The sequence below is a fragment of the Haemaphysalis longicornis genome, unplaced genomic scaffold, assembly GCF_048455015.1.
Source record: "Haemaphysalis longicornis isolate Haplotype H1 unplaced genomic scaffold, Haemaphysalis longicornis Haplotype H1 scaffold_4, whole genome shotgun sequence".
NCBI classification, from domain to species: Eukaryota; Metazoa; Arthropoda; class Arachnida; order Ixodida; family Ixodidae; genus Haemaphysalis; species Haemaphysalis longicornis.
The window spans coordinates 102,472,233-102,489,813 of record NW_027526361.1 but is presented as its reverse complement, the minus strand read 5'-3'; the positions used below and the strand labels follow the sequence as shown (position 1 = coordinate 102,489,813).

At 46.4% G+C, this 17,581-nt stretch overlaps 1 protein-coding gene across 1 annotated transcript in view; it reads left to right on the top strand.

The window, feature by feature from the left end:
• The window catches only part of LOC144179183 (uncharacterized), a 34,350-nt gene extending 24,705 nt beyond the window's left edge, over positions 1–9,645 (top strand). The window contains exon 3 of the mRNA XM_077707434.1: positions 7,760–9,645. Coding sequence (XP_077563560.1) covers positions 7,760–8,250 — 491 coding nt within the window. The 3' untranslated portion in view covers positions 8,251–9,645. The remainder of the gene's footprint in view (positions 1–7,759) is intronic.
• The last annotated feature ends 7,936 nt before the right edge of the window (positions 9,646–17,581 follow it).

The following is a 17,581-nucleotide window of genomic DNA, read 5'->3' as shown; positions in this document are numbered from 1 at the left end:
AGCGTCTCGGAGGTGAACAAATCCAGTGCAAAGGTACCTGGGAAGAATTCAGCGCACCTGACATCGGACAAGCCCTGCTACCGCTGTGAGGAGCAGCACAGCTCAGATTCCTGTGCACACACCAATCATGTTGCCGTTTTTGCAGGAAGGTGGGTCATAATGATAAGGCGTGCATAAAGAAGAAAAGCAAGAGACCACAGGGCTAGACCTCACAGTGGTAAGCTACACACAGTCCTTCCACCCGTTCTGAGCAATACCTAGCCATGGCACCAAGACCAATGCTACAACCTCAATCATGTCTTGGCTACGTCCGACACCAAGGCACCCAGTAGAACTTCACGTTCATGGTGTGATTCTACTTTTCGAAGTTGATTCTGGAGCATCGCACTGCATAATCAGCAGAAACATTCTGCCATGCTTGGCCAAAGCAGCACCCTCTCTTCTGGATGCGCCTGTGGCTCTGCGCACGTGGTCAAGGGAAGGCCTCCAAGCACTGGTAACTGCCATTGTTGAGGTGCGGTACAAGGGTACGACCCAGAGATTACCATTGGTGATTATGAAGACACCTGGATGCAACTTGTTAGGCCGCAACTGGTTCGAGCCACTAGGCATCGGCATCCGTGGTATTAACCTCCTAGCCTGTGGCAGCAGCATTAAGGTCATTCTGGAAAGGTTTGGTTCTGTTTTCGACGGCAAGTTGAACGAATACAATGGCCATTGGTTAAGCTTGACCTCAAGGACTTGGTATCGCTAAAGTTCCTCCGTGCTTGTCCTGTGCTGTTCGCACTTAAAAAGCATGTCGAGGAAGAAATTGACCTGCTAACCAGGCAAGGTATCATCAAACAAATACAACATCCCGAATGGGCCACTCCTGTTGTCATCATTCTGAAGAAGAACGGGCGCATTCGTCTTTGTGGTGACTATTAAAGCACTGTCAACAAGGTGTTGACAAAAGTTTCATATCCTCTACCCACCATAAGCGAGGTGCTGGCAAAGCTTGAACGGGGGAAGTTGTTCTCGACATTGGGCCTGACCCAAGCCTACCAGGAGCTCAAGGTCACGGATGAAACAGCTGTCATCTTGACAATACGTCCAAGGGCCTGTACCGTGTCAAGAGGTTGCCGTTGGGCATCTCGGCTGCTCCTGCCATTTTCCAGCAATGTATGGAGACCACCCTGGCTGGAATCAAAAGTGTTTGCGCATAGCTGGATGGCATCATAGCTTCAAGTTTGCGCAAGAGGAGCATAATGAGTGTCTGGGTTTAGTCCTTGCAAGACTACAGGCTCAAGGACTACGAGCCAAAATGTCTAAGTGCTGTTTCGGGCTCCGAGAGGTTGTTTACCTTGGACACAGGATTGATGCCAAGGGAATTTGAGCGATGGGCGAGAAGATTAGGGCGATTAAGGAGGTGCCGGAACCCACATCCAAGGCTACACTGCAGTCGTTTCTTGGCATGATTTTCTTGTATGACCGGTTCCTGGAGCATCGTGCCACCATTGCCAACGGTCTCTACCAGTTACTCGCCAAGAATGTGCCTTGAGATGGGAAGTGAAGCATGCTGTAGCTTTCAAATGGCTCAGACAGCTTGTGGTGCGGAAAACTGCTGGCTCATTACGTCCCATCGAAACCGTTGATCCTCTCCTGTGACGCCTCACCGTATGGCATTGGCGGAGTCCTTGCCCAGAAACACAGTCAAGGCCGGGAAGCCCCCATTGCTTTTGCGTCCAGAACTCTAGGCCCAGCTGAGAGGAACTATTTGCAACTGGATAGGGAAGTTCTTGCTGTTGTTTTTGGCGCCATTCACTTCCACCAGTACCTGGCAGGCCATCACATGATCATTTACACAGACCACCAGCCTCTACTGGGGCATCTGAGCCCCGGGAAACTGGTACCGGTGGTTGTCGCTCCTCGCATGGAGCTCTGGTGCATTAAGCTAGCTGCGTATGACGGAGTTAGCGTGTCGGCCTTGCAAATCGCATCAAAATGCTGATATCCTTAGTCGGCTTCCGCTATTGCGCAGCGTTGATGAACCATGGCCTCCCGCTGACGTGCTCATGACAGAAGCACTTCTGAATCCCCCACTATCTGCTGAAAAGATAGCCTCATTGACGCAGGAAGACTCGACGCTTCGTCAAGTCTACAGTGCGTTCTGAAAGGCCAGGATTCGTGACCTAACTGCGGACACCTTCCAAGGTTTTCGTAAAAAGGACACCGAGCTGTCGACACTACGTGGTTGCCTGCTTTGGGGGTCACGGGTTGTGATACCAATGGTGGTTCGACCTGAAGTTTTGAAACTTAGCCATGCCGGTCATAGAGGTGTAGTCGCGGTGAAGGCGGTGGCACGCAGTTACGATTGGTGGCCTGCTACAGATGGAGAAATCAAGCGAACAGCAGCTGGTTGTGTTCAGTGCCAGGAGTCCCGGCGAGACGAAGCCAGAGTTCCTTTGCCTATTCATCGCGCCCTTAGCAGACGCTACATTTCCACTTTTCTGCACCGCTCGAAGGGCGAATGTTCTTGTCGTCATCGATGCATACACCAAATGGTTGAAAGTGCGGCGCATCCCAAACACTACGGCGGCAATGGTCATCCTGGAGCTTCGTGTACTGTTTGTGACTTGGATATCCGGAGAAGCTCGTCACCGACAATGGTACTGCTTTCGTTGCAGCCGGAACGACAACATTTTGTTAGAGGAAAGAATTCAGAAAATTACAAGTGCTCCATACCATCCGGCAACTAACAGCCAAGCAGAATGTATGGTGTATGAACTTAAGCTAGCTCTGGGGAGAGAGAAAGGTTCAGACATCAACCTGCGCTTGGCAAGATTGGTTTTTGATTAAACAGCACTCCATTGTTAGCTCCTCAACAGGGAAAAGCCCAGCACAACTAATGGTCTGTTAAGAATTCCGGACAAATTTACAGTTGCTAGTGCCTACTAAACCCAACAGTCATCCAGAACAGGCCGACACTTTGAGAAAGGAATATTAGCTACAACAGCAAGTTTTCATTAGAAACTTCGGCAATAGGCCTCGGTGGATTCCTTGCATGCTACTCGAGAGGAAAGGACTTTGCTCGTGGTTAGCCCAGACGTCTGCTGGACAGGTTCACATACATTTCAACCATTGACGCGTATGGCGGACTGAGTACCCAGATCAACCGTTGTCTTTACCGATGCCGTTAACCCGAGACACATCGGGTCCGGAGGTAACTTGTTCGGGAGAAGAGCTAGCGCCCAATGCGGTTGTCGACACGAAAGAAGGAACCCGTAACGAGACGTGTGATCAGAAAGACAGCACACCCGCTGGAAGCCCTTCTGGCGAAAAGCTAGTGCCGGCCACTACGGTTGTCGATGCGGAAAAAGGCGCAGCAGCATGTCCTCAGCCAGAATTGCAACGGTGCACAAATCCACCGAGGAATCGACGTCGTCCCGCAAGATATAGAGACCCAAACTAGCAGTGGGGAGGAGTGCTACATACCGCTATGTGCCAGGCTCAGCATTCATGCGCTCATGTCCCGGGGTTCATGCGCTCATGGCCCTGGTGCGAGAGCGGGCTGATTCTTTCAACACCATGTTTTAGCTGCAGCCGGTGGCTGGACTCTGACTCGCTTTCTAGAAATAGACGGCATTGAGACTTGACAAAATTGAAACATTTTCATGACTCCGGTGTGGCATTCGCTGGCCGAACACCTAAAGAAAATGAAAAATTGTGTGTTTTCTCATCTTAGAACTGGCGACACATGCAGTTTATGAAAAGTACAGCGTGTCAATTCCGGCCGCCTGCCGCAATGGTTGCTTGATTCCAGGTTTCACTGATTTGCTGAAAACAACAAGACAGCAAAGATAGTGAACAGTGGTGCAATCGAGTTTTGGACGAGTACCAGTGCAGTTTTTGCTCCCAGAAGTGTATGTGCCGGCAGTCCTGTGTGTTCACCAATTCATCATTGCATGCAGTGGTTGCGCTGGGAAAGTGGGGCCTAACCCGCTAATCATTCGAATCGCCGTGACTCACTCGGTTTTTGTAGCAGGCGTTTTCTGCAAGGTAAATTTTGATGGTGTTCATTTTAACTCCTTGGTTGCAAAATACGCATTTCTGAATCCGATCACGCTGGTGGAAATGCTGTGAGCTACTCCTGATATAATCATGAATCATTGATCTTACCAGCGTCATTTTCTAGTTGGCTGCACAAAAAACTACTGTGCCGTCTAACAATGTGCTGTCTCAAGTTATCAAGCTCCAAAAGAGAAGTACAGTCAGTGGAAATGCTGGTTTGGACTGCTTGTTGGAGTTGTAAATTGTCGAAAGCAATAACGTGTTGTCATGAATGCTCACTTGGCTGACACAGCGACTTGTAGAATAAGCTTTGGGATTTCGCAAAACTGAGCGGCTTGTTTTGTCGTACTTCACGTTTGCAGGCATCAGTCTCGTCAGCAAACCCTTGATCTGCTGAGACGAAAAGATCGTGTTGAAGAGACCCGCCGTCCACATTCTGGCAGCGCCATAATCTTCAAGTCCATTATGCGTGACCGAACAGTAAATTTGTCCAGTCTCCGTGGTCTGCTTTTGTTCTACCATGTGACTGAGCTAGCTGTACATCTGCTAGAAAAAAAATGACAGCTGTTCAGCCCACAAAGAAGACCGTGTTCGAAACGACAGTTATAGTGACATTTGGTTGCATCGCTAAGTGCTGCATATGTCAATTGCACCCACATTCATCAGTGCTTGAGCTCATCACTCATGAATTACAGACTCCTGTGCTGTTTCCTGTTGTTGGTCGTCCTTGTTCAGTGCCCTTCATTTGCCACCTGATGATGCTGCGGTTGTCACCTTGCTGATGCCTGATGTTCTCAGCTTTTGCTGTTCAAAGGAAGCACTTGGGGGTGTATGAAGAATACCATGTGTCAATGAAAAAGTATTAGAGTGCAGCTTTTATGCGACCGCTGTTGTGGTTTCGCTTCACCGTTGGCGTAACCGAGCGAATGGAAGGGACACCCAGGGTGAGCAGGATAAAGTGAGCAGGAAACTGTTATGGGGAGGGCGGTACGCCGAGACCACACGAGGCGTGCTTGGCGGCAAAAACATGCTGCAAGGTAACGCCAGGGTAGTGCATGCTGTCATGCATTCGACGCTGACGAGTCCACTTCTTGAGACGAAGGAAATGCTGCATCTGCCGCTGCAGCTAAACGAGCCGTCAACGCCAGGATTCACCGGTGCATGTCGCTGAAGCAGCAGTTATGTGCCATGTGTTACAGTCTGTCTTAAATTCTTTGCCTCAACATATTTTGTTGAATCGAAACAGATAAACAGCTGCGTTGAAATTTCACATTAGGGAGTATCGTAATCATCAGCGATATTTTTTTTATTGCCTAGAGCATGGTTTCTCAAAGTGGGTTCCGCGGAACCTAGGGGTTCCGCAGGCCCCTCCTCGGGGTTCCGCGAGCCACTGAAATTTTCCCTGGTTCCGCACTAGCCAAGTAACTTAGATGGCGAACCCTAGGTGCAATCGATCTAAGGAACCGCCATTACTCATGCCCGAGCGTCAATAAGCACATCTCAGTGCATAACAGAAAGGTACGAGCTGCGCAGTAAATCCCACCAGCAGCTTGTAACCAGCCAGACTCCCAAAACGGGCCAAGTATTGCACTTGAATCTCGGCCTTATATTACCCCCAGGCGCATTTCTTTTGTTTGGAGAAAGGTGCCGCTAGCATACGCGCTCACGTAAAGTCGGCATTCACGTGCAATAAATTCGAAAGCAAGCAAGCTTGCTTCCTTTTGAATTTATTGCACGTGAATGTAGCGTGAACGGAATGAAAAATTGGGGGGGGGGGCGGAGAGGGGTTCCTTGGCACTTAACGGAGCTTAGAAGGGTTCCCTGGGACCAACATGCTTGAGAACCCCTGGCCTAGAGGATACTTCGTCAAGCATGTCCACAATTCCGCCTGTATTTACCCTTACATAGCTATGTATATGTTGGCTGCTGGTCTAACATCCTATGGCATAAGGGGACACTTCTATTGTAAACATTGTCTGTTTTGATTTATAAACTAGATTTTATGGTTGGTTGACACGCATTCCTTAATCATCAAAGTGCAGTCGGGAGTGCTTTTTTCCCCATTCAACATCTTTTTACCATGTTTGCATTGCCCGTGCACATGTGTTGGAATAGTACTGTCTCAGGCTTCAGTAGATCCCACATGATAGCACTGTAGTTGAACACTGAGCAAAGTGGGCATTTTGCAGAAATGCACATTGTTACTCGCTTCATTGCTAGTAGTATAATTAGCATGCCCAAACTACAAATGTAAGCCTTTGTACATAACTCAAAGGCCTCAACACATTGGTTGAGTGCACGTTTTGTTCACTGGAGACATTACGCCACTGTGGTGTCGGGTATGCGTTCTTAGTGGCATTTCATAGGCCTTCAGTTCCGGTTCCCACCTGGATTCATATTTTCTCATTTTTTCTTTTCAACAGAATTGCTGTACTGTGTTTATTGTGGACCTTTCTGAAAAATGTGCCGCCAAGTTCACTCTTTGTTGTATTCTTTGGGTTGTCGGCTTTGAACCATCTGTCAGCCACGTTTTACACTATCTTTTTGCCACAGCGATGCCAGATTTTTGACCTACCGAGTTGATTGATGCTTTTGTAGTAAACATTCCATGCTAACAAACAAGGAAGAAGCTGAAGTTTTGAAGGCTGATGTAGCACGACATCAGACTGCAAACTCGTATGGCCTCACTGCTGTAGCTGATAGAATCGCCTTGTTTGATGTATGGATTTTTCTGTTCTGCTACCTGCTACAAATGACTTGAGACTCTAGAGGTTGCTAAATAATCAATCAGGTGGAAGGACTTCATAACACAGCTACAAATAGTACATGGACAGATTTGCTTCAGTGTCTATTTAAGTTCAGTGGGCAGACAACAGCTTTGTGTTTGCTGACTTCTTGCATGACTGTTATGGATGGAACGTCACCTGGTTCATTTGTTAAACGTTTTTCTGGTAGGCTTCTTTCTGGTAGGCTCCCAAACATTCCGTAAAAGTTTTTATGAGTATCTGCTTGCTTGACCCACAAATGTCGCCAAAAGATGTGCTCTGCCTCCCCAGCCACATAACTTCTCCGCTCTCTGCTTTTCTTTCCCACCTTTTTGCTTTCCCATCCCTCTAGCTATTTTCTCCCATCTCGCTTCTCTTGTGACGAGTTGAGTGGAAGTGTGTTCAATGCAGTTCAATTTTTCCGCTTTCACACTGTTTCTGCGCATCTGTTGGGACAGTGCACACCCTTTTCTTTAACCCTTGTTTCTTGCTCTGCCTAGAACAGCTGAGAGCTGGTCAGTTCTTTCTGTGCTATCTATCTTGTACCTCGCATACACTGTACTCTTTCTGTGCTATTTTTAATACACTGTTTTTTCCCTTTTTTTATCATAAAAACCAACCCATGGTACCTACCAGTTCAGTACTTACATTTTGCGTCAAATGTTTCCTTGGCGATGAATAATGGGGACATGTAGGACTTAGGCCAGCAGATTTAGTGCTTTGGGGCAGTTTTGCCAGTAGATACCTCTTTTTAGTGCTTTGGGGCAGTTTTGCCAGTAGATACCTCTTTTTGATAAATGTTTTAAAAAGTTTGGTCGGAAGTCTAAGCTGAGCAAAAGACAGACGAACCAAAATTCTTGCCTTTTAAACTTTGCGGCTGGCGCGCTGATACTGCATTCTTCGCTGGAAGTGCTCTCAGTAGTTCCCCTTCCTCTTTGTTGCAGGCCCTTCCCCCTCTGCGAGTAGGTGCAAACAGCAGCAGAGTGCCACACCAGGTGGTCGGCTGCTGCGCTGCCAGCAGTGCAGCTATGTGACACGGCTCTCGAGCAGTCTGAAAGTCCATCAGTGCTTCCACACGGGCGAGCGCCCCCACCAGTGCTGCCACTGCAGCAAGGCTTTTGTGCTGAAGAGTCACCTGGTGACCCACCTGCGCACACACACGGGTGAGCGCCCCTACCAGTGCAGCCACTGCAGCAAGGCCTTCGCAGAGAAGGGCCACCTGGTTGAGCACATGCGCATCCACACGGGCGAGCGTCCTTTCCGTTGCCACCTGTGCTCTTCGGCCTTCACTCAGAGGGCCCACCTGGCCGCCCATCTGCGCACACACACTGGCGAGCGTCCCTACCAGTGCCACCTGTGCCCCAGCGCATTTGCCCGGCAGAGCATGCTGGCGAGCCACTTGTGCACCCACGTGGACGGCCATTCCTCCCGCTGACTCGTCTGCTCTGTGGCGTTCGCATGTTGTCTCAGCAAAAGACGCAGAAGAGAAGCACATGGCCACCAGCAGTAGCGCAGGGGTAGAGGAGGGCTCAGCCATGCGTGTGCTGAATTTGATTGAAATGAAGCAAGCCCCTTTTTGAAGATCATGCCGAAGCAGCGGTATGCGGCGCGCTGATGGGGGGGGTGGGGGCTGTGAGTGTGCTCTATTGTTCAGTAAGACGTGATTCTTGGTGAAAATTCCCACGTTGGTCGTCACATCGTGGCCTCGCCAACCAAGTGACAACTCCTTGCTAGTGCCTGAAGCGTGGTTGCAGGTGTGCCCTGTGGCTGACAATGCCATCTTGTGTTGGTCTCAAGCGACCATCGTACAAAGCCCATTTGAACACGTGCTGCAGCTTTGTGGACTGACACAATCAAAAATACACACCTCCGTTGAAACGGGGCAACCACAATGCGTCACCATTGATACACATGCAAATGCGTATGTTGTGTATGTCTTCTATGCGATATTTCATTCTTAGATAGGTGTTAGCCATGTGCAAGTCTGGCACTTCCATTGCAATGCAAAACATTAAACCTGTTGATGCGCCATGCCCACTTCTAAACTGACTTAATAGATGCCAAACAATTTTAACACCAGAGCTGTTTAAAGGAGTCATGTAGACAAAATACAAGTTGGGTTTATTAGAAAGACTGCTTAGTCCCAATAACGATGATACCAATATCATTGCAATCTTTGAACAAATAACGGAGATATTAAAGAAAACGTGTGAAGCAGTCGTGACCCCCTAGCCAATTTCCTGCAACTTTTCTATGACGTCACAGAACCTTGTTTGTGCGATTGGCGGCTGCCTAACTGACCTGTCGCGACGACACATGGCTGGACATCTGTAATCGGGCCTCTAGTTCCATTTGACCGCATCACTTGAATGCTAACGTGCAGTTAACGCACTGAAAATTGTTTTATTGTTGGCCCGTATGACGTCATTCTTGCTCATAACACGTCACTGTGGCACAAAATTTGAAAGTTTTTAAATACTTTTTGCTTTTTTTTCGTTAAAAAATCTTTGGGGCTGTAATGAAGCTGAGTGAGATACTGAATCCTAGTTCTTTCAAAGTACACGAAGTTGTATTTTCTCTTCATGGCTCCTTAAGCTTGAGCTTGGTCTGGTGGCGTTTGCAAAATGAGTTTACAAAAAAACTAGCACACGTGGGCCTGCACCTCATAAAAAGTGTCTGGCATTGTCCAGGCTTGCACGTAGGCTTCTGCCGTGTGAGCAGCTCGAAAAAAAATGCTAAGAAAGTAGTTCACGTGTATTTGCGCCTGAAATCAGAGCACTGACTTGGACTTGGCAAAGGTGGTTGCTGCAGGTTTTAATGCATGCTAATGCAGTCCACTTCGGGATTGTTATGAAAGCCTGTGGACGAAACGATCAGAGCGTTCCAGTCATGGAGTTTGGTTCATTAGAGCCAAGATACTGATGGCGCATACAGTCTTGAAGATTGGCCACGTTGGGCTTGCATATCATTGTGGGAGGAGTATTAGTATTAGAACATCTTTATTGGATGAAGGAGGGCCGTGGGCCAAGTTGATAACGTTGGGGGACAGCTAGTGGTTACAGAGTTACTTTACTCTGGTCTCCATGTGAGAATTGGGTTCATTGTTTGTCTTGGTTACGCTGCTATAATGTGAGGCCACACTTGATAGAATAAAGTCATGCGGAATGTAGGACGCTGTTGTCTAATCAGGGGCATTGTTACCTGAGCAACTTACAGATGCTGCCACGCAGTCAAGCTGAGTGCATAAATGGCAGGACCAAACCCACGGTGTATGAAAGCAGCTGCTGGGAATAGCCCCCAAACGAGGTCCCACAAGTTCAATTCCTCTCTGTCTCCCTTTGGCGGTGCACAGTGAACCTTGAGCAAACAATGGTATTGAGTTACGACCATGCCCTATAGGCCAGTTCTCTTTCTTTTCCTTGCTTCGGCCATGTAGTTGCTCATACTTGCTATCTCCTCCTACGTTACAATAAACCTTATTAACCCAGTACAACCGAAGTCCAGTGTTCTATACTAGAACCCACAACGAAACATGCCTCTAGTTGTGTGTGATTCAGGTGGTTGTTCCTTGATTAGGATGGATGTTTGATGTCAGGGGAAACTCGAGCAGTTCCAAACGAGATGGCGGCAGTTGGCTTGTGTGGAAAGCTTATGGTATGGGCATCTTTGTAGAAGATGAGGGGGAATCTCAGCTAGGAGTGTAGGCTGCATTGGCTGTTCTCTTATTAAAGCGAAGCTTTCTTGATCTCACTGATGGCGGTGGTGTAACCAAACTGAACTGCAGGAAAGACAACTTTACACAATTGGTGGGCACACGATGATGAAACAAACTTCCCGTGATCAGAATCGAGCCTGGGTACCTCGAGTATGAAGCCAGCGTCTACGTATCTGATTGCTCCGTTCTGACACAATGGAAGCAATTGGATTTTGGACTTCAAGTTCAACTCAGGTGGCATGACAGAAATCTTCGAGTTGCAAATATCTGTCTCCTAAGAAATGGATTTCTTTGAATGGGCTTTGATTTTTAACCTCCCCAGAACGTGGGAGTGTATTAACCCTGTATAGATCTCTTGAAGGGGTGACATTTTAGCACCATTGCTTTTTAGCTTTCTCAAAGTGGGTGAGGTACAGAGCTGGGGCAGCGTGTGAGATGCCGCTTCCATGGAACCAGTGGAGGGGCAGCATTTAACCTCCCCTGTGCTGCAGTGTATGCAGCCTGATTCCCTGTTCAGGCATCCTAGTGTCCTGATGATGATGATGGTTGAACTTTAATGGAGCTAGGCCAACTGGGGCAAAGAACGCCAAAGAAATCCTCGTGTCCTGGTACTTGCTCCGTTGGAGGAGGTTACTATCTGGTGGATGAGAAGGTTCATTGAGGAATATTTTGTGAGCCCTTCAATAACTTCAAAGCATCATGTTAGGAAACAAATGATTGATGGAATAGGTTGAGAGTTATCATAACTAATGAAGTTCAGTTTTCACTGATGAAAATGGCAGCTTACCACACTTCGCTCGTTTTGAAAATGTGAGCCCTATCAATAATGTTATAATATCTCAGCAGGGCATACTTTCATTACTTCTCAATTTAGACTCCAAAAAATCACCTGGTGTATACGGCATTCCTAACGCATTCCTAATTAGATACGCTGAATGCTGCTCACAGTACCTCTGCATTATTTACCAGAAGACTTTGAGCTTACCACAAGTTCCAGAAGATTGGAAGTACGGTAAAATTGCCCCATTTCCTAAAACCAATGACTCGTCCAATATGGCATTATACAGGCCAGTCTCTATACTATGTACTTGCGCAAAAGTCCTAGAGCATGTTATCTTTAAGCACCTGACAATTTTTCTTGAAGGAAACAATTTTGTTGATTCTCGCCAACACCGATTTCGAAAGGGTGTCTACTACAATGCAGTTACTTTAAAAAGTACATGATCTTGCAGCAATATTAGACAACCAAAGTTGATGTTTTTTTAGGTTTCGAAAAGGCTTTTGACCGTGTGAGCCACCAAAAGTTACTCATCAAGCTTAGATCAATCTTCAAAAATGCCGAAGTTGGAGGATGGATAGAAGCCTACCTTTCGTCCCGCAGCCAGATCGTAAACTTTAAAAACGCCTGCTCCCGTCCCCAGACTGTTCGATCCGGCATACCTCAAGGATCTGTCTTCGGACAACTACTCTTTTTAATTTTTATTAGTGATATTCTCCAAGATATACCAGAAAATATTCGGCTTTTTGCAGACGACTGCATACTTTACCAGAAAATAACTTGCACCGATGATCAGCTTAAACTAAATTTGTCATTAGCAAAAATTGAATTATGGTGTAAATCCTGGCAAATGAAGGTTAACGCAGAAAAAACTAGCGATGACATTAACAAGAAAGCGCCACCTTTTGCCTTTTTTGTATTCTATTAACGGCTCTCCACTATCATCTGTTGCAAGTTATAAATACCTGGGCGTCATAATTACTTCCGACCTGAGCTAGAACGAGCATGTCATGTACATCCAGAAGAAGGCCATGCAGAAATTAGGATACCTAGGACGGTCATTGAGAAGGTCAACATGTGAAATAAAATTGATGGCCTACAAAACATACATCAGACCTGCCTTCGAGTACGCTTCTGTCGTTTGGGACCCAATACGAAACTTAACATCACCAAACTTGAAAATGCTCAACGTAAAGCAGCGCGATTTATTCGTAACAGTTACAGCTGGAAAACATCGCCTAGTACCCTTTTGCAAAGCGATAACTTAGACAGTCTTCAACTCAGGCGATATCGTGAGCGGCATAAGTACATGTATTTGTTGTACCATGGCAAACTACAGGCAAGTAAAAACGAGTATATTGAACATGTTACTCGGCGATTCACGCGTGCGCAACATTCCAAAAAGATTAGGGAATTCTCTTGTCGAACGGAGTCTTTTAAACATTCATTCTACCCAATGGAATAAACTGCCTGCAGAAATTGTAGAGCGTGATAATGTACAATCATTTATGTCCGCAATCAACGACCACACGCAGTCCGACATTCCCTGTGTATCTTTGTAGTGCTTGGCTGCACCTGATTGAATGCTTTTCTTGTTCATGGTTCTTTCTAAATTATTTGCATTTGTGTTTTCCACTTGTTTGCTTCCCTGTGTGATCTGCGTGTTCAATTGATGTTATGCCGAGCGACAAAGTCATCGTCTTTGAAGTTCCCCGTTCTTTATTGCTGTTTTATTTTGCCACGCGAACAAATTGCGTTCCTCTGTTGGTTCTATGCACGTTATTTCCTGCAGTTGTCTAAAACTACTCCTGTTCCCCTGTTTTTGTATCATTATGTTTGTCCGCTCCTGCCTATGGCTTCTTAAATGAAGCTGGTAATACCCTGCAAATAAACAAATAAATAAGTAAGTTGATGTCACGTGATGGCATATTCAGCTTTTCAAGGGCCGCGGCTGCATTGGTTGGAAATCAGAGATGACGAGCCGGATAGGTAGGGTAGTTATTGCAGTACCAGGTGTGCAGTTGACCGTTGGTTTTGGATGTGTTTGACAGCTATATTCCAATTTATTTTTCATTTGAAACATTTGTTCAGCAGACTAGTGTCCTATCATCAGTGAAAATGTCATTCTTGAGAGAGTGAAAGAATGCGATTCAATTTTCAATATAGCAAAACAAAAATTGAGCCAGCCAGTGACTGACACTACCAGAATATTTCATATTTCTTTACTTTTTATTTTGTGGCATTTGGCTTTGCCAAGTTGTATCAAGATGGCATTATTGATGACGGCACGCAGTTGGCCGTTTGTTTTGGCTGTGTTTGACAGCTATATTCCGATTTATTTTTCAATTGAAACATTTGAATGACTGGTGTGACATTCACTGGCCAAAGGAAATGAAAAATTGCATGCTTGCGCATCTAAGTGGCGAGACGTGCAGTTAATGAGGACATGGCATGTCAGTACCAGCCACGTGTCGTAATGGTTGCTTCGTTCTAGGCTGCACATGCTGCGAACAACAAGTCATCTGAGATAGTGGACAATGGTACAATCGAACTTTGGACGCATACCAGTTGAGTTGTTTTTGCTCCTGGAAGTGTATTTTCCGACCGTTCAGTGTGTTCGGTTATTCTAATTGCATGTGGTGGTTGCACTGGGAAAACGGGGCCGACACCTGCTAATAATCGTTCAAATCGCCGTGACACTTGTTTCTGTAGTAGGCGTTTCACGCAAAGGAAGTTTTAATGGTGTTCATTTTAACCCATTGGTTGCGAAATACGCATTTCTGAACCCGACCACGGAAGCGGAACTGCTGTTGGCAAGCTACTCTTGATGTAATCCCAAGTTGGCGAGCTACAACACGAAAAATCTACTGTGTTTTCTGTAACATTGTGCTGTCTCAAGTAATCAAGCTCCAAAAGACTGAAGGACACACAGAACAAATCTCGTTTTGAGCTGCTTGTTGCAGTTGTAAATTGTTGAAAGCAAAAAAGGCTCTAAAAGGCTGTCGTGAATGCACACTTTGGCCGGCACGACTTGTAGAATAAGCTTTCTGATTTCGTAAAATTAAGCGGCTTGGTTTGTCCTGCTTTACATTTTCAGGCATCAGCCTTGTGAGCAAACCCTTGAGCTGCCGTGATGAAGATCGTGCTGAAGAGGCCCACCGTCTACAGTCTGACAGGGCCATTATCTTCAAGTCCATTATTCCTGACCAAGCAGTCAAATCGTCGATTCTACATGGTCTCCCCTGTTCTACCAAGCGACTGAGCTAACTACATCTGCTAGGAAAAAATGATAGTTCTAGCGACATTTTATTTCATCCCTAAGTGCTGCATATGTCAATTACTGCCACATTCATCAGTGCTTCAGCTCATCGCTTGTGTGTTAGACTGCTGTGTCGTTTCCTGTTGCGCGTCCTTGTTCAGGGCCCCTCATTTGCCACGTGATGCTGCTGTGGTTGTCACCTTGCTAATGTTCTCGGTGTTCTCAGCTTTTGCTAATTGCTAAACGGACATGTTGAAATGAGGCACACATGGGGGCGTATAAAGAATACCATGTGTCAATGAAGAAGTATTGGAGTGGTTTCGCATCGCCATCGGTGTAACCAAGAGAATGAAAGGTGCACCAAAAATGAATGACATAGAGTGAGCAGGAAAGTGTTATGGGGAGGGCACTATGCCGAGGCTGCACGAGGCATGCTTGGTAGTGGAAACACTGCAAGATAATGCCAGAGTAGTGCATGCTGCTGTGCATTCGACGTTGATACGACCACTCATTGAGATGAAGGAAATGCTACGTCTGCCGCTGCAGCCAACGCCCGAATCCAGAGGTGCATGTCACTGAAGCAGCAGTTATGCACCGTCACTAACAGTATGTCTGAAATTCTTTGCCTCAACATATTTTGCTTATTTGAAGCAGGTAAACAGCTGCACTCATATTCCACTGCATAATCAGCAAGTTTTTTGTTGTTGTTGACGTCATACTTTATCGTGAAGCATGGCCGCAATTTTAGCGGATTTGCCATTACATAGCCTTGTATATGAGATCAAGAAGTTTGCGGGGATAAATTGGTCACAGTTGGCACAGGACCGAGGTAATTGGAGAATAATGGGAGAGGCCTTTGCCCTGCAGTGGGCGTAGATAGGCTGGTGGTGGTGGTGGTGATGAGCCTTGTATATGTCGGCTGCTAGTCTAACATCTTATGGCATAAGGGGACACTTCTGTTTTAAATGCTGTCTGTTTTAAACTAGGTTTTATGCTTTTATCGTTGATTTACACGCATTCTTTAGTGAGTAAAGTGCAGTTGGAAGTGCTCTTTTCCCCTGTCCACCTTTCTTTTTTACCATGTTTGCATTGCTCGTGCAACGTGTTGGGATAGTACCGTATGAGTTCAGGTTTCAGTAGATCCCACATGATAGCACTGTGTTGAACACTGAGCAAAGTGGGCATTTTGTAGAAATGCACATTGTTACTCGCTTCATTGCTGGTTGTATAATTAGCATGCCCAAACTACAGATGTCGGCCTTGATACATAAGTCAAAGCCCACAATGCATTCGTTGAGTACACGTTTAGTTCTCTGGACACATTGAGCCACTGTGTTGTTGGGGATGTGTTCGTACTGGCATTTCATATGCCTTGGGTGAGATTTCCACTGGTATCATATTTGCTCAATTTGCTTTCGACAGAATCGCTTTACTTTGTTAACCGGACCTTTTACGAAAATATGCCACCAATTTCACCCTTTGTTGTATTCTTTGAGATGTCAGCTTTGAACCATCCGTCAGCCATGTTGTGCACTATCTCTTTGCCACACCGATGCCAGATTTTTGACCTACTGAGTTGACTGATGCTTTTGTAGTAAACATTCCATACTAACAAACAAGGAAAAAGCTAACGTTTTGAAGGCTGGTATAGCACGAATTCAGACTGCGAACTAGTATGGAGTCATTGTATTTTCTGATAGAGTCACCTTGTTTGTGCATGGGGTTTTCTGTTCTGCCACCTGCTATAAATAACTTGAGACCCTTGAGGTTGCTAAATAAATCAGGTGGAAGACACTTGATACCACAGCCACAAATAGAATCGGGTAATTTGCTTCAGTCTCAAAGTTCATTGGGCTGACAATAGAGCTGTGTTCGCTGACTCCTTGCGTGACTTTTGTGGATGAAACGTTATCTGGTTCATTCATTGGTTTTTTTTCTGCTGGGCTCCCAAGCAGTCCGTTAAACTTCTCTTGTGTATCTGCTTGCTTCACTGCAAATGTCGCTGAAAGACGTGTTCTGCTTCCCTTACCACGTAACTTCTCCACTCTCTGCTTTTATTTTCCACCCGTTTCCTTTTACAGTCCTCTAGCTATTTTCTGCCCTCTCGCTTCGCTTGTGATGAGTTGAACGGAGGTGTGTTCAATCAACACCACCTAGAACTGCTGCTTAAATGCAGCTTAATTTTCCTGCGTTCACACTGTCTCTGCCCATCTGTCGGGACAGTGCACCCCTTTACTTTAACCCTTGTTTCTTGCTCTGCCTAGGACAGCTCAGAGCCAGGTCCATTCTCGTGCTATCTTTTACCACACTGTAATCTTTCTGTGCCATTTTTAATGCACTGTTTTTTTTTCACTTACCGTAGAAATCAACCCATAGTACTTACCAGTTAAATACTTACATTTTCTATGAAATGCTACCTTTGCGATGAATAATAAGGACATATATAGCTTAGGGCAGCAGATTTAGTTGTTGAAGCAGTTTTGATAATACATACTTCTCTTTGATGCATGGTTTTAAATTCGGGTCAGAAGCCTCAGCTGACAGACAGAGAGACGAACCAAAATGTTTGCCTTTTAGACGTCGCTGCTGGCATGCTGCCACTGCATTCTTTGTTGGAAGTGCTCTGAGTGGTTGCCCTTCCTCCCTGTTGTTGCAGATACGCCAGCAGGGTGCCCCACCGGGTGGTCACTTGCTGTGCCACCAGCAGTACAGCTATGTGACACTGCTCTCGAGCAGTTTGAAAATTCATCAGCGTGTCCACACAGGCGAGCGCGGGCCCCCAGCAGTGCTGCCACTGAAGCAAGGCTTTTGTGCAGAAGAACCACCTGGTCACTTACCTGCATGCACACACACGGGCGAGCGTCTCTTCCGCTGCCACCTGTTCCTCGCAGCCTTCGCACAGAAGGCCCACTTGACCACCCACCTGCGCATGCACATGGGCAAGTGTCCCTTCCAGTGTCACCTGTGCCCCAGCACATTCACCCAGAAATGCACGCTGGACAGCCACGTGTTGA